Source organism: Corvus brachyrhynchos, unplaced genomic scaffold (assembly GCF_000691975.1).
Source record: "Corvus brachyrhynchos isolate BGI_N302 unplaced genomic scaffold, ASM69197v1 scaffold70, whole genome shotgun sequence".
Classification (NCBI taxonomy): Eukaryota; Metazoa; Chordata; class Aves; order Passeriformes; family Corvidae; genus Corvus; species Corvus brachyrhynchos.
The window spans coordinates 4,661,629-4,677,702 of NW_008236217.1; the positions used below are offsets into that span (position 1 = coordinate 4,661,629).

The 16,074-nt window shown below is 37.6% G+C and overlaps 1 protein-coding gene across 1 annotated transcript in view; it reads right to left on the reverse strand.

Moving 5' to 3' along the window:
• Positions 1 to 246: 246 nt before the first annotated feature.
• SMOC2 (SPARC related modular calcium binding 2) overlaps positions 247 to 16,074 on the reverse strand; it is a 96,948-nt gene continuing 81,120 nt past the window's right edge. Inside the window, exons 10-13 of the mRNA XM_008643395.2 lie at positions 8,132 to 8,234; positions 6,977 to 7,224; positions 4,582 to 4,625; positions 247 to 1,844 (exon numbers count right to left, since the gene is read on the reverse strand). Of these exons, the coding sequence (XP_008641617.1) occupies positions 1,821 to 1,844; positions 4,582 to 4,625; positions 6,977 to 7,224; positions 8,132 to 8,234 (419 nt within the window). The 3' untranslated portion in view covers positions 247 to 1,820. The remainder of the gene's footprint in view (positions 1,845 to 4,581; positions 4,626 to 6,976; positions 7,225 to 8,131; positions 8,235 to 16,074) is intronic.

Consider the following 16,074-nt stretch of genomic DNA (forward strand, 5'->3'; position numbering starts at 1 on the left):
GAGATGTGCCACATTGCACTTTGCTGAGAAAAAGCAAGAGCCCAAGTTGAATACAGAGAATTTTGAGGAAGCAGTGGTATGACTAAGACATGAATGACCTTAAAAAAGAATTCAATAAAGGCAAGTGAAGAAGATGGACACAATGTGAGGTCTTGAGGTTTCTTGTAAACTCAAAGCAGTGAAGTCACCACTGTGTGTATCTATTTCCAAACATCTCTCTGTGTTGCAAAAGAAAAATCACCAGCATAGTTTGATAACATACTAATCTTTAATCTATAAAGGAGATTAATTTCAAAGTTTAACATTATAAAAGAATAACAAATACTTTTTAAAACAAAAATACAAGATAACACACGGTTGCATCTTGGTTTCTCCTGTTGCCAGAGCTTAGAGTACACAACTTCTGGGGTACAATTCCATTGCATACAGTGTTTCCTATCACTTCAGAATATGTTGGAATTGAAATGAAACCTTTTGATTCACAAAAAAGCTTTGCCAGGTACAAGCTCAAGCCAGGGTGCTACTATGAGTAGCTAGTCACATGTCAGATCCCACACATTATTTAAACAAACCATAGTGAAATCACTGCTTGCTGCTACATTCCTGCCTTCTCATGTCAGCTCCTAGATGCCAGTAGTTCCTCTACCATGGCATTGATCAACCCAGCTACTTGTAGCTCACAGTTGTTCAAGAGCAGACCTTTATTTCATTTGGGTCCCCTGCCCTAAATTCACATACGGAAGTTCTTATCCCCCTCAGACACACATATAAAAAAAAAACATTGGGGGAAAAAAATAATGGAGAAAGTATGAAAACTTTTGAGAACTTTCTTCAGACAACAAAGAAAAAGCTTCAGGCAGGGGCGACGTGATAGCTCCTCCTCTAGTGGGCCCCCAGGCAAACCAAAGAGTCGATAGGGGTAGCCAGGTGTAGGGGAAAAAGGCTTATCCTTCCCTGTCACTATAGTAAGATTTACAATTCTGACCCATATAAACTCTGCTCCTGCTTTGCACTGACCATAGAAACATGCTTTTAGGCCCAGGCTGAACCAGACTGGAGTGACATCACAGTGCACCTGACTCCTTTTGGTTTGCTGTGTTCATAACCCAAGTGAAATCAAACAGGAGAAAAATCCTACCAAAACTTATAAAAAAAGGCACTTCAAAAATTGATAAAAGGATACATTCTTCTATAAGCATCCCGAGTAGAATAACTGTTTTTTGAATCCATTAGTGGTTGTATTCTCATTGCATGATCTTTGGAAAGCCTACTAATTACAATAAAAACAAAATGAAATAAAATATTGCCACCAATGAAGAATCTGTTCAGTAAAAAACTGCAAACCCAAGTAAACAGCAATTTACACAATTCTTTCAGTCCTGCAAACCTGAAACATTCAACACTGCTTGGACAAAATTGAGAATACAGTAGATTTTTCAGCATAACTCTACTTAAATGACAGTATTAAGAAAAAGAAGGCATACTACTGATACCAAAATACATAGAATCAGGTTTCTATGCTACTGTTTGCCAAAAAGTTATTTGTTAAAAAATGGTTTAAATGCAAACTTTTACATCTCCAACATGTTTTACATATTTCAGACAACAAAAGAATACACATACATTGTATGTGATAATTTTTCAAAACCAGCCATTACTTTTTCACAGATTAAAAAAAAAAGTCTGCTTAAATATTTTATTTCTACAAAGTGAATTTACATTTTTAAGTACAAAGTGCAAATACTACAGTTGTTTTTATTGCCTTTTGGTGAGGAAATCTCCCACATGTCAAAGAGATCTGCCTTGGATCAGTAAGGTGTTCACCCTTGCTTCTTCGAAACTTGCTGAAAGGAAGTTGGGAAAATTTGCATTATTAATGATGTTTTCAATTAGTCCAGTATAAACACCTATCTCTATTTTTCAGCAGTGCCCACATGCCACTACCAGAAGGAGAGTTCTGCACAAATATATATAGGGAATAAAAAAATTCCTGCCCTGCAGTCCTTCATGGCATTCATAAGCAAGGGTAGGAGCAATATCTTCACTACTTACTATGGCCCCTTTAAATCTCTACCTGTCAAACACACAGTTTTAGCAACTGCCTGGGCAAGTTCCTGGTTCAATACATCTCCTATGGCATGTGATGTATAAGGAATGGGCTGCTGGCCAAAGTCTCACAAACAATCTATGGCTTTCTTATAAAATTTCTGCTAGGCTGCAAAAAACCCCCTAGGTCTCACTGACAGTGTGTGGGCGTGTATGCGTGTGTTTTTTGGACAGGGAGGAGCTGAGCAAGGGACATACACCTGGTCACTACCTGGTCCTGTCAGACCCACCCCCTATTTGACCTCTTTGACAGCAACCACAACCTCAGTCAGCTTATTAGTGCATGTTTCTCTATCTGCTTTCTTTCAGTAAGCTCATGTGAGTGCACACACACACAGATTTGCACATATGTGAAAAAACATGTGCCTGAGCACACATAAGCATGTACATAACTAAACTGCTACAACAAATTACTAGAGAGCGAGCTTTCGAGTTTGTGTGTCCTGAGTGGTGCAAATCTGATCAGGCCTTCTTAGATGGGTAGTTTCCTTTGAGCAGCTTCTACTCCCTCCAGTAGCTTCCTTCCAAGTGAGAACTTCTGTGATGAAAACCACCTTCTGCATTTGCAGCCATATATTGTTCAAATATGAAACTGCCAACAGATGGTTTTCTTAGCCAGCTTTAATTCAAGGCTATCATTTGTGAGTAACACCTCTTAAAATAGTTGATGCCGAGTCAGCAAAATTATTAGACAAAATTGAAAAGCATAGATGTTCTAAGGACACTTTTATTACCAATTCTGCAAGTTAGTATCAGATTATAAGAAAGGGGAGAGGGCTTGTCATGCTTCAAGTGTAATGCACGTGTGCCAGTAATTGTCATTATACAATTAAAACAACCCCTCTGAATGCTTTGGGGTTCTGACGGGACAATTGTTTTCAGGCTGTCTTGTTTAAAGCGTATGTGATTTGTGGGGGAAACCTGAAAAATAAAGACCACAAACACTTGTTTAAACAAACAAACTTATCACATTATTGTAGCTGTGAGAATATTTTATATTCCATCAGAGGTATGTAGGAGGTCTCTAGTAGAAACCACAACCACTGTTGAGCTTGCCTTAGGAAGTGCAAACCTAACATCAAACAAAGCAGAGATAAAAAAAGGAGCAAATTGATGAGCAACTTTGAGAGGAAGATTTCTCTTGGCTTGTGGGAAGGTTCACCTGGAGTTCAGTTTCTAACAAATTAATCTAGCTTTATGACAGATGGGAAGACATTTACCACAACTGGGGTTTTGGGGTATTTTTAGCCAAATTCCTATTTTCATTGGTGCAGCATTAACTGAGCTGTTCTTATAATATGCTTACATGAATAATTTCTAAACTAGTTCATCATTTACTGATGCTTTTGTGGGCATTAATAATTTAAGTCCTCTAACTAACACAACAGTGGGGTAAGAATAGTATGAAGATCACCCTTTTACTAGACCATTCTAATTACTGGACTCAAAAAAGCCCTCCTTCAAGACCATGCAAAAGTTCTAGGAAGGTATGTCAGTACTGCCCAGAAAAATTTTCTTTAGAATACATGGTTATAAAAATAGACACACATAAATTGACAACCACTTTTTATAACCTATTTTCCTGGCCTTTCACTTGAATCCCTCCTTTTCAAAGTGAACATTTCCTTCATTTAAAAACTCCGCTTTTATGCCTTTTGCAGCTCTGAATGGCTTGGGTAGCCAAGCCTCCATAGATGACATACACTGGCGCTACTTTGAAAACCAGGATCAAGTCTTTGCAGAAAATTGATTTAAAAAATATCACAGATTATGTTGTCAGGGTACTTGACATTATATTTGCTCCAATTATTCTGCAATTTTAGTTTAAACATAGATTAGCAGACTGATGCAAATCCTAGTTCTTCAGCATCATTTTGCTCAGCCAGCAAAGGCATTTGAAAGTGACAGCTCTTTTCATTCCACTAAGATTTTAAAAGCTGTTTAAAGCCAGCATATAATAATTCAGTGGGGTTTGCGAAATGTATAGATTTTCATAGGGCATGAGAAATGTGTGGCTATGTTCATTTCAATGAATGTAAGTTTCTGTCTGTAGTGTGACACGAAGAAAAATTGACAGAATTCAGCTAAAGCAAAAGTTAAAGGAAGATGAAGGGATGCACATTTAAAAGTGTATGGGAATGGTGCCATTCAGGAATGCAGAAGACTCACAAGGGCTCAATTACACTCCTCAAATTATCCGATGTGTCCTATATGTCAATTTACACTTTCCTAGGAACTTCCACACACAAGCCTAATTCGCTTTGCAAATTATGCACATTTACTCTGCACGTGACTGATTTAGCTTTCCATAGATAGAACTTATGTCAAAATTTGTTAATTGTGATGTATCTTTTTCTGGTAACTCTGCAGAATAGCAGATTAATGCAGTTTGAAGCTGCAATGGTAACTGCTAAAACCCCAAGAAATTCACCTGGGAGCGGCAGAAATGGAGACCTTGCTCTCCTCAGTACTCACCTGCCTGCTGGATGAAGTGCTCTCAGTGTTGGTTCTAGGGACCGCTAAAGGAGGGGAAAGAAAACACTATAAATATGGTTTGCAAGTTATCCTCAAGAACTGAAGCCCTCATTCTTGAAAAGATATTTTTATAGATCAGGTAAGAGCACAGCTTTCAATAAATGAGATAAAATATTTCAACTCTTTCATTGCCACATCCACTTTTTTTCTTTCTTCAATATACGTGTTGCTTATTTCAAGGAGTTATATGAAAGTTAAACAACATCTCTTGTCAATTAACATGTTCCATTTGCTCAAGAGATCGCATCTAGTCAAGGTTGAGCATTTTAAATCTATTAACTCTTTAGCAGTAAATATAGTCTATTATCCTGGGCAGTAAAGAAGCATGGACAAGCAGATTGCCTGGAAAGCATTCACTTTTGATTAAAGATATTGCACAGAAACAGTTCTACAAGCCAAAGATATTGTTCACATTTAATCTGTAAAATGACAAGATTATCACTCTTTTTAAAAAATTTCTTAGTCTCAAAGACAGTGATCAAAATTGGGGAAAATAAACCCCCCAAAAAGCTAAATGAATTTGCTAGTCCATTAATCTTCCCAAGCAAACTTGTGAGTCTAGGGAGGACCTCGCTCTCTTGGTTTTCCATGTCAGTCTGTGAGTCAAACAAGCTGTACTGGAACAAAGGGGGACAAAACTGGACCTTGAACAACACTGCAGCATCTCATACACCCCTCAGAAAGCATGCTTTGCAACTCTCTGGCTTTTATATTGCTTCAAATTTTCTCACACAAGACGCCTGGAACTGACACAAAATGATACAGAAGCCTCCTCCTTAGCTCAGCTGTCACACCTCAGGTGACAAGAGTTATATATTCCTAGAAATGTAACTCTAACTGCAGTCAAGTGGCAATTGCTTTCATTTGTGCAAGTGAAAGAAGTATCAGAGAGGAAATTTTAATTATCAAGCAAGAGAAACAAAATAGAATAATGGCATTCCAACAAAAGTAATTTTTATTGTCTTGTCCTTAAAATGATGTACTTCTAGTAAAGCAACCCAATGATTTGGTTAAGAGCTTTTTTCCAACAGGACAACATTAGTTTTTCAATGCCAAACTTCTGAGATTTTTTTTTTTTTCTTCCAAACTTGAATGTTGTCATTGAATAGATTTTTTTGGAGAAGATCTGTTACAAAACTTCAGTTATGGTGGATGTAATTTTTACTTTAGCCAAATCTGTGTGTGATCTCCATATAATTTCATGCCTCTTACAATTTTCATTTCCAAAACAGGCAGTTTATCCTAATCTTTGGGGTTTTTTCCACTGGAATATGAAGTCGAAAAAATTGGGGTTTGCTTTCAGTCTTGCTATGGCTCTCCTTTACCTCTTGCTAGTGATTTTGGACCCAAATTTCATCCACAGTAAGTCCTAAGAGTGCCTGCTACAGCGGAACAGAAGTGTTTCACATTTACAACATAATGATAATAGTCATCCACCTCCATATACATTTTTTAACCTCCACCATCTAAGCGAAAATTGCAAGATATAAATTACGAGATCCACAAAAAAAGCCACAGAAAAAAGATCTTGGATCTGATCAATACTTGTTTTGAGAGATGTGTTACTGGGAGCCATAGACAATTTACCTTATTAGTAAAATGTAGACCTCTTTTGTCTTTCTGCAGTATTCCCCTTCTAGACCTGAATACAACCAATGAGACCTTTGTCCTCGCTTCACTTCAAGGTACCAGACATAACAATTTAACTATATTCATTCTTCTACAACTTCTTAAAGTATGAGGACCTACTGCTACTGTTAAGAATTTTTTTTTTTTTTTAATTTTTCCCATTTTCAGGAATAATGTGATTGAACTCTGCAGGGACTATTATACTCTGTAGTCAGTTGTTCCCCTTCCTACCAGTTTGTCAGCAAGGTAAAGTGTCTGTGTATTAGCCATTTCACCTGTTTGGCAGATGACCACATTCCTCTCTGCATCTCTAAACCACATTTGAGAAAAGAGAATTCATTAGAAAGCTCAACCATGCCAAAAAGCACAGGTATGATACTTCCACTCACTCAGAACACAGTTCTATAAGAACACTAAACTGACTTTTTGATGACTGTTACTGTATCCTCTTAGGTTTCCTACCATAATACATTTAATGGTCAGAATCAACAAGAAGTTTTTGATCCTGTTGGAGCAAAGTGATCCACAAGCAACTTTCTTGCCATCTGCCCTAAGCAACAGCTGCATTAGCTGCAGACAGGTGTATTCTTTTATTTTGTATAACTCTGGCACATATAAGTATCAGACTTCATAAGCTTTGAAGAATTTAGTGAAGACGACAGAGAGAAAAGGTTCTTACTATGGCGTTTCTTTGTTTCTGCTTTACCTTCTTCTTTTGTTACTCCCAAGCAGCCCATTAATTCTTGAACTGACAAGGACTTATCGTTGTTCACATCACAGTATTCCACAAACTTCTTCACACATTTTTTGGGCTTTGATTTCTTTCTTAGGAATCTCTTAAATGGCTTGATTTCCTTCTTGCCAATATCACCACTGGAATTTTTATCTAGCTGTTTGAAATACCAATGGACTACCCTCTCTTCCAGAGTATGATTTGGATCAGGCTCTGAAACCCTGAAACAAAAAAAAAAAGATAATTTAGTCTTAATTCTGGTATTTAATACCTTTATTTCAGAATAGTTACATCACCATAGGATGACCATCACCATTGTTACGTAAAACTCCCTGCTTTTGGACACTGGCTTCTGGTAGTGAATCCCTCTTTTTTTCACTTTGGCCAACTATGTCCCAAATTTTACGCTAGAATCTGCTTTTAGTTTACTCTCTGAAACCCTACTGAGGTCAGCATCATAGTGACAAGCAGCACTTTAAGGGCAAACAGCGCTTTCCCCTTAAATTTCCTGAAACAGAGAAAAGCAGAGAGAGAAGTAAAAGAGAAAAAGACTCTTTCATAGATAGCAGAAGCATTAAATGTGTAAAGTAACCAACTGAAGTTGATCAGCAATCAGCAAAGTGAAGCTCCAATTACAACACATGATGGATTCTCTCAGACATAAAACACCCAAATGTATTGAATTACAGGATAAGCTATAAAAATAAATGCTATCTCCTCTTCAAATGGTAGGCACCTGACCTGCAGATGCCCAAAGTTTGACAGCATTTACACATTTTTAACACTAGCTGTGACTGTTGATAGCATTGGTTTGTTTTGCAAGCAACTAGGAAGAATATGAATCAGGAAGGTAGTACACATTCAAGAAAAAAGCCTGAGAGGAGAACAAAGCCTGACACACATTTGCACCAGCAGCTACAGATAAACCCTGAGCTGTGCTGCTGAGAATTCATCTCTCAAGTGTATCTCTGTTTAGTGAACATAGTCCACAGTAGTCACTTCAAAGTAAACTCTCCTAGACAAGTTCTTGGAAATTTACCCTTCATGAAGGCTCCTCAAAGCCCCCAACAATGCATTCACCACTGTTGGAATCCTTTAAAAGACAAACGAAAATGGTCTGAAACCCACCGGCTAGAAGAAAGTGATGGATCAGAGACCGCGTGCACCATATCTGTGGACAACGCATCCAAAACACTCGTCAGGAACTCATTCTTCTTGGCCCCAGGACACCCTAGAAAAGCAGATTTTTTTTTTTCTTTCTTTTCTTGTTATCTGTTTTACATTTGTATTTCAACAATAGTTCAGACTTTGAGATAGCTATTACTCCCTGTACACAAATTTTCAGAAATTGTGGACAAGTTCATAACATAATTCAAAACCAAGCATATAAATTCAGGTACATATCTGTAACAGGGCAGGAATAAACGAATAACCCTTTGAACTGAAACAAGTGGGAATCTGTTTTGCATACCTTGAGTCCCTTTATTTCAGTTTTGGTCATTACTTTTCCTTCTTTAGCATTTCTTTAACATGGACGTCACATTTTGAAAAGAACAGCTTTGAAGCAATAGAAGTTTGTACATGACACAAGACAGAAACATGGACTAGAAGCTGACAACACAATGCTTATTTCAGATTTCCACTTTTGATGCTTTTATTTTCCATTCGCTTTCTCAACACACATTTTTTCAGTGCATTTGTTTTCCTCTCTGTAAAATGATAGTCAGCTCCTTGTTTCTTTCCCTTTCCTCTTGGACAGGGGTTAACTAGCACTACATGGCACCTAGCCCAATCAGCTGCTGTTAGTTGGTACTTTGGTTCATACTGTGAGATCCTATGGTGATGCTAGATCATCCTCATAATTACATTCCCTATTCTACAAAGTTCTTCTCTGAAAGAAACTGACAGCATGTTTCAAACACGTCATATGTCAGATAAATATATACTTAAAAATCCCCTCTTCAAGCAGCACAGCTGGAGCAGATAAATTCCTCTGACAAGCACATGGATGTTGAGACATGGAGGTTTGCTTGTACAATACACATGCTTCCTCTCCTCTTCCCTGGAGCCCTGAGCCAAACACCAGGTCTTCCTCTAACCCTCTAAATAGCTGAGTTAAAGTACAGGATGATCCATGATCGGTGACATGGAGATTACAAGCTTGAAGCTGGAGCCCATGGCAGGACTTTCACAGACAGTTCTATGCTGGAAGCCACTTACCACCATTCTGTTTTAAAGTGAAAAAGGGAAATACTTCAAAGTGTTGTGGAAAAGGAAGATTAGTCAGTCAGTAGGGATTTGGTATTTTATTACACTTCTCAGCAACTTCTGGAACAGGCAGTAGGACTACATGAGCCTGAAAAGCTTCATCTTGCCCAGCAAATTATTTTTTAATACATCCCATGTTGATCCAAGGAAATAAACCTGTGTTATATTAGCCCTTAGTTGTGTTGCAGTAAGAATAGCTCAGCTGTTATGTACAGCAGGAGTACCCACTACATATTATTGTCTAACACATTCATGTAGTTATGAGTTCCTTGCCTTTGGCACCAGGGACATTTTATTCCAGTAACTGTAAAAGGTGTATAACAGGAATTCACTGAGGCAAGTTTCACTATACTAAAGTACACATATGAAAGCAGTTGTCACTCTGTTAGATATGTCTCTTTCTCCTTAGTCTTTAACCGATTGCAGGTTTTTTTCCTGTCACAACTGGAAAAAAGAGAAAAAAGAAATAAACAACAAAAAAAAACACCCCAAAACAAACCAAAACAAAAAAAAAAAAAAAAAAAAAAACACAAAACAAACAAACAAAAAAAAAAAAACCAAACCAAAAAAATCCTAAACCAAACAGTCCAGCAGCTATGACTGTGATTTTGAGTTTAGTGAGGCAAGCACTTGAGTTTTCCCTGGAAGGAGCAAAAATGAGAAGGTTGGCAAGAGATTAATAAGGGAAGGACAGAAAACTATACCAACAGGTTCCATCCAGTGCATAGTTTAAAAGCGTATTCTCTAGTGCAAAGAGTTTGTGGTTGTTAGGTTCAGGCACTCCAGCCATGAAAGCAAATTGTGCATTGTGATTTAAATGAGGCCACATAACTCTGCAAGCCACAAAGGCACATTTGTCCAGAGATGAGCAGGCAGAGGCCAGGCAGTTCCCGTGCAGCAGGCACATCCAGTTGTGTCAGCGTGCCAACCTGCACGAATCAAGCAACTAAGTCTCTGAGCAACCTAATGAGCTCAGGGCTACCTCTTGCTAGCGAGGACAGCACTGTGGACCAGAGCTGATTCCCTTTGAAGGACAGGTGACAAGAAGTCTGTCTGAGGCTCCCCGTGTAGGCCTATCTTGAATGATATGAGCTTTACTCATTTTGCATTGGAGCTGTATTACCATCATCAGCCAGAAGCCTGAATTCTGCTCCAAACATAAGTTGTGAATTGATATAGAACTTGTGGAAAATGCAGAAAATAAGACCTCAGAATGTAACAAAGCAGCACAACATGGAGCAAAGGCAATTTGACTTTTTCTTTCTCTGTCCTTTTTTTGGATAGATAACAATGTTAATATCCAATTTGATTTAGGAGCTCCACCTGAATTCTTCATACTATATATGAGTGTATTTCTGAAACATCTGGAAGAAACAGAAATCTGCCTTAGGTAGTTTACACTGCCGTCCAGGGAGCTGCTGAGTGTACACATGCTACAGATATAGAGATCAAAATCCTGACTTAGCTTGCCATTTATGAGATACAGCTAAGCAGGGGAAAGTATCAACTTCTAAATTCACAAGAAATCACGGGAAGAAAATTCCACAGTTTAAAGCCTGTCTCTGACAGTTTTCCCCAAGAATAAGAAAGGTTTCTACATGTGTATTTCATAAAGTTGCAATAGCAGCTGACAGCAACAGAAATCTCATAGAAAAGAAAAATTGCTGTTAAAACAAACACAGTCGGTTGGTGTGAAACATTCTAAATTATAACTCTACTACTTAACGTACAATGACACCCCACAAAATCCTCATCAGTTAAATACAGAGAAAATATTCAGTTTCTCCCAATTACAAGTTTTGCTGACGTGTGGCCAATCACACAGCAAATTACCCCACAGTGAAATCTTTGTTCTTTGCAGGTGTTACTAACTCAGAGTAATTCTCTGGAGGCTTCATGTTGAGCTTTAATTTTCAACAAATTTGTGGATGAACTGGCATGACTGGAGGAGCTTTAGCTTGATTGTAATGAATAATTCACTCTTACTGGGCTAAATACAGAAAGGGAAAGACTAGTCTCTTATAGGCACCTTATGCTTCTTCCTATGGTTTATAGGCTTCAGTTTCTTCTCCTGCAGCTGCCTGTCCTATGTGGATTTGACAGCTTACATAAATAGTAATTTGTTGTTAAAGGGTGGAAGTTGAAAACACGTGGCATTAACATACAGGTTCTGAAATGTAGACTCGAGTGTTTGCTTTAAGGGTAGTGTTACACAGAGTAAACCTTAGACCAACAAATACGTACAAGTGACAGGAGTACACAAACACCTCATTTCAGCTATAATATAAAGGAAATCAAAGAACCATCATTATGCATTATATCTCTCGTATGTACGCATCTCTCTATACATACACTCTTAGCACTGAGAATGGATTTTTGAAGTTAAATCTGTGGGGAGGTTTTCCATAAACCTTCTAAAATATGCACCCTAGTGCCTTGGAGCTCCCTGCTTCGTTGATAATAATGTACTACTGTCAGTCTTGGATGATTATTTTTTACAACACATCTAAAGTCATGGCTAGAAGAGCATTTTGTTAATTTCTGTGAAAATGGGAATCCAATAGATAAGGTTAACCACCTTAGAAGAGATTTTACATTTATCTTCCTGCAAGAGAGAAAACTGTCTTGAATCAGTCACTCAAGTTATTAAAGGCATGACAACTTCCAATCAGCAAATCTAAACCTTCTTTTTTATTCTGTTTGCTAATATGAACATAAAGCTTAGCAGTGCACTCAAATACAATGACCACTGAAATACCTCTAAAGATTGCAAGTAAGATTTTGATCTGCCAAAAATCAGAATGATCGGACCAATTCATGCGTCATTTGCACCTTTGACTTCACTGAAAAACTGTTATACAGAAGAAAAGAATTTAACAAAATTTTTCAGTGCTACTGGTTATCCTGGGAGAACAGACAATACAACAAAAATATTTTTTCTTGGACATTTATTCTATACACACATATATGAACAGTCATGAGTTTACTTCTGTTGATCCATGCGAACCACAAGTTTGTTTGTCTAGACATGCTGAGGTGCCTCCTCATTTTTTGAAGGTCTTCCTGAGCTCTTCCTGACTCCCTTTCCAAAAAAAAAAAAAAAAAAAAAAAACCTTCAAAATATGAGCCTGGGAAGTGAAATTTGTAACTCTGCTGATTACTAAAAATCATGGTCTCAAATCATGTCTCACTGACAGAGTCAGTGCCTTTATAGTTTTATTTAACAGATGGACTTGATGACCTCAGAGGTCTTTTCCAGTCTTAAGAATTCTCTAATTCCATGATTCTCTGGCTCATCACAGTTCTTCCCTCACTGCAGCTTCTGGTAATTTCTCACAGACAAAAACTATCTACCTCTTATTTTGTATCCTAGAAGGCTTGTGGACATTATTACCTCTCCTTATTAACATCCCTCAGGTATTAATTTTTTTTAATAATTTTATTTTTACGCTTAAATATTCATACCATTTAAAAGAATTAAGTAAAGCTCAGAGCCAAATTCTCTTTCATATGTCCTTACCCAAATTTCAAAAGTAATTAAATAGAATAGAATGGATATTAGCTGTAGGGGAGCTACAGATCCATTGCTTTGTAGTCCCAGATCTCTATGTCTTACAGGAAAGAAGTATTATTTCTCTACAAGTGCAGGAAGCAGACTTAAGTTCTTAACATGTATTTAATTTTATTTTTCTTAATACTTTAAAATTATCTTTCTATTCTAATTTCAAGACACACACACTAAAGAGTTAACAAAGGATGCTCTCCCAAGGCCCTACCCTTCAATCCTAGGCATTCATATCATACCAAAGTGCATTGAGGGGGATTTGTTGAACTTGAGCCTGCTGAAATGAGGTGTCTCACCCATAATAGTTACTTAAGCTCAGTATAAAGGAACCCATTCAGAAGGCATTCATCCCAACTACCTCAGATTTTTTTCATTAGAATAGAAGAGAATCTCCCTTAAAATGTTTATCTTCTTCCCTATTAACTGAGGAAGCCCAGACAGATAATTTATATTCCCAGGTGGTGTTAAACAGCAAGTGATTAATTCTGTATGTATCTGTTTTATAAATAGAACTAGGCTCAAACTACTCTGTGATTCTTCGGGTAAATGTGGAGGAAAGAAGGAATAATATTCATAGCAGAAACACAAGACCCTATAAGCAGCTTTTGCAGGCAACTGAGTGACAAAGACTAGGGTATTTGTTGATAGGAAAAACAGTTCATTGCATTTATTTCAGTTCCTGTAATATTACAGCTAAACAAGAAAAAGAGGATCAAATCAAAACATCAAAGCATAATACAGTCAATGTGAAATGGCTAACTTCTGATTACCACTTTTTAGTTTGGTTTTCCCTCCATGAGAGTTTGAAAGGCTTTTGAGAAATGAATTTCTTGCTGCTAACAGGTCTGAGATGTCACTGTGACAACAGGAAGGGACAAACCAGTTGAAACATCGTAATCCTTTCAGAGGCCATTCAGCCAAAAACCAAAGCTGAACTTGAGAAAGGCTTTGGACCTTATTTGCCATTCTTAAACGTTCTCTTGTAGACCTTAACCTTTCTAGTTTTGACTGGGAATTGGAAAAGGTCTAAAAATTCAGATCATAAGGAGTTGTGCCTCTTTGCTCTTTAACTGTGTACAAGACAACTGATGTTTCTATTTGGCAGTCAATGCCTACACAATACCTACTTCACTTTTGGAGGCCAAAGACACCTCAGTATGTTGAGGAGGATCTGACATTCTGAGGTTCAGTCTGTGCCCATGCAAACTTGTAGCCTTTAGAGGCTCATCACCTCAGGTTGAGCATGACCTGCAGTGCAGCCATGTGGGTCCAGCTCCAGTGGAAGAAACACAATGCATTTCCCTGGAGTGTTGGCACAGTGACCAAAGTCAATCATCCCACTGATTAGGACACAGAGGGAACAGTTTAAAAATTAGAAAAGGGCCCAGAAATGTGTGAAAGAGAAAAGAAACTAGATCTGATTTTCAAAAGGTTATACTTCTGCTTTTTATACCATATTTCATGACTGCCTGTACCTAAGATAAACAGCCAGTACCTCTGACGGAAGTAACACTTTCAACAGTAGCTTGTTATACTGAAATATTTTGGAATCCAGTTTTATATAGTATGACAGGCATCTGAATCTCCCCATTATCACACTGAGAGATTTAACAATTAGCAACCAATACTGCCTAGAGTGTAAAAATGCAGTTATTTTTAGTAGACATTTATTACTTCCCATTCACTTGTATTTTCATTAAGTTGTTAGGTTTCCTCTCAGGAGATGGGTATGAAAGAAAACATATTTAATTACCTCCATTTAAATATCCATTAAAAAGGAAAAGCTATTACGAAGAATGTATGTTGTTGTAATTATGGAAGTGACCTCAGAAATAAGGTGCATAATTCTGGTCTCCTGATGGAAAAATTGAACTATGGGGACTTGACTTAGTGGGGATGTTTCTTACATTATTTAATTAATCTAAGCAGCCTGCTCCTTGGAAACCTTCATGAAAAACAGCCTTTTCTACAAACTGATGCTGATTTTAACTTTTCTGTCTACCTCTTACTGAGACTTTTATCATTGCAAGCATAAGCTGAAAATCCCCAAAGCATCCATTCTCATCTAAATCCACAAAAAAAGTCTTTATTTAGACCCTAAGAACCAATGGTCATTAAATCAGATGAAGGAAATTCAGAGCTGTTGGGCCAGCAGCACACATTCCTGTTACAGGAATTTTCTAAGAGTCCCTGTGCACAGAGCGGTACCTTCATGCCCGTGTGTGATTCTTACGCAATCACAACACAGGATGGATGGAGCTGGGAGGCCAGCACTCCTTAAAGATACCTTTCAATCTCTCAAAGGCCATTACATACATGACAGATTTTTCCAAATACACCTTTGAAACCCTGCACATTGGTTGCTTTGGGGATTGTTTTGTTTTGATTTAAAAAAAGAACAAATATAGATGGTACAGAGCAACGCCAACCCATGGCACCTAAATGGAGCATTTCACAGATTCAGTGACTCAGTGTATCTTGAATCTGGAAATAAAAGCAGTGGCAGAACCACCAAGTGCAAAACTAAGTCAGTGGTACCAGGGCCCAAAGCATATTGTTGGATGGTAAAGGATGAGATGGAAAAAAAAGATGGGGAAGCAGAAAGGAGGCAGAAGATCTAGCAATATTGCAAGCAGTCATGTAAAGTATCAGTCTTTACCCTTGCTTTATTTTGCTTATACCCATACTTATGAGTACTGACCTTGCATTAAGAGACAAATTTTCAACAGCTTTATCTGATTATTTTTTTCTCCCTCCCTTCCATAACTGGCAAGTGACAGATTTAGAAATTGGATAGCCAATACAGTGGGAGGCTAGAATTAATGGCAGGCAGGCATAGCTATTTCTTGGAACATTAACTATATACTGAATTGTAACTCAGAATTGATCTTTACAGCAGTGATTAAAAGAGGTTCATAAAATGTAAATCGTGGAGGTAAATGAAATGAAACAAGAATCAGCAAGTACCACTAAAACATTACTTGATCACTATGGAATGAAACAGTCCTTGGAAACCTGGCATCACAAAAATCTCCCTTTCTCTCTATGCAGTTTTTATTTGGGATCTGCAGTCATGTTACGTTTCTGGACACTTTCCATTAAACATGATAGATTTCCTCTGCAAATATAATTTTAAATCTCACAGGCTCATCCTTTGCTAAATAAAAAGCTGTAAGATGACTAATACAAAAAACATAAATATGTCTTACAATTGCTCAATATGAAACTTTTACAAGCA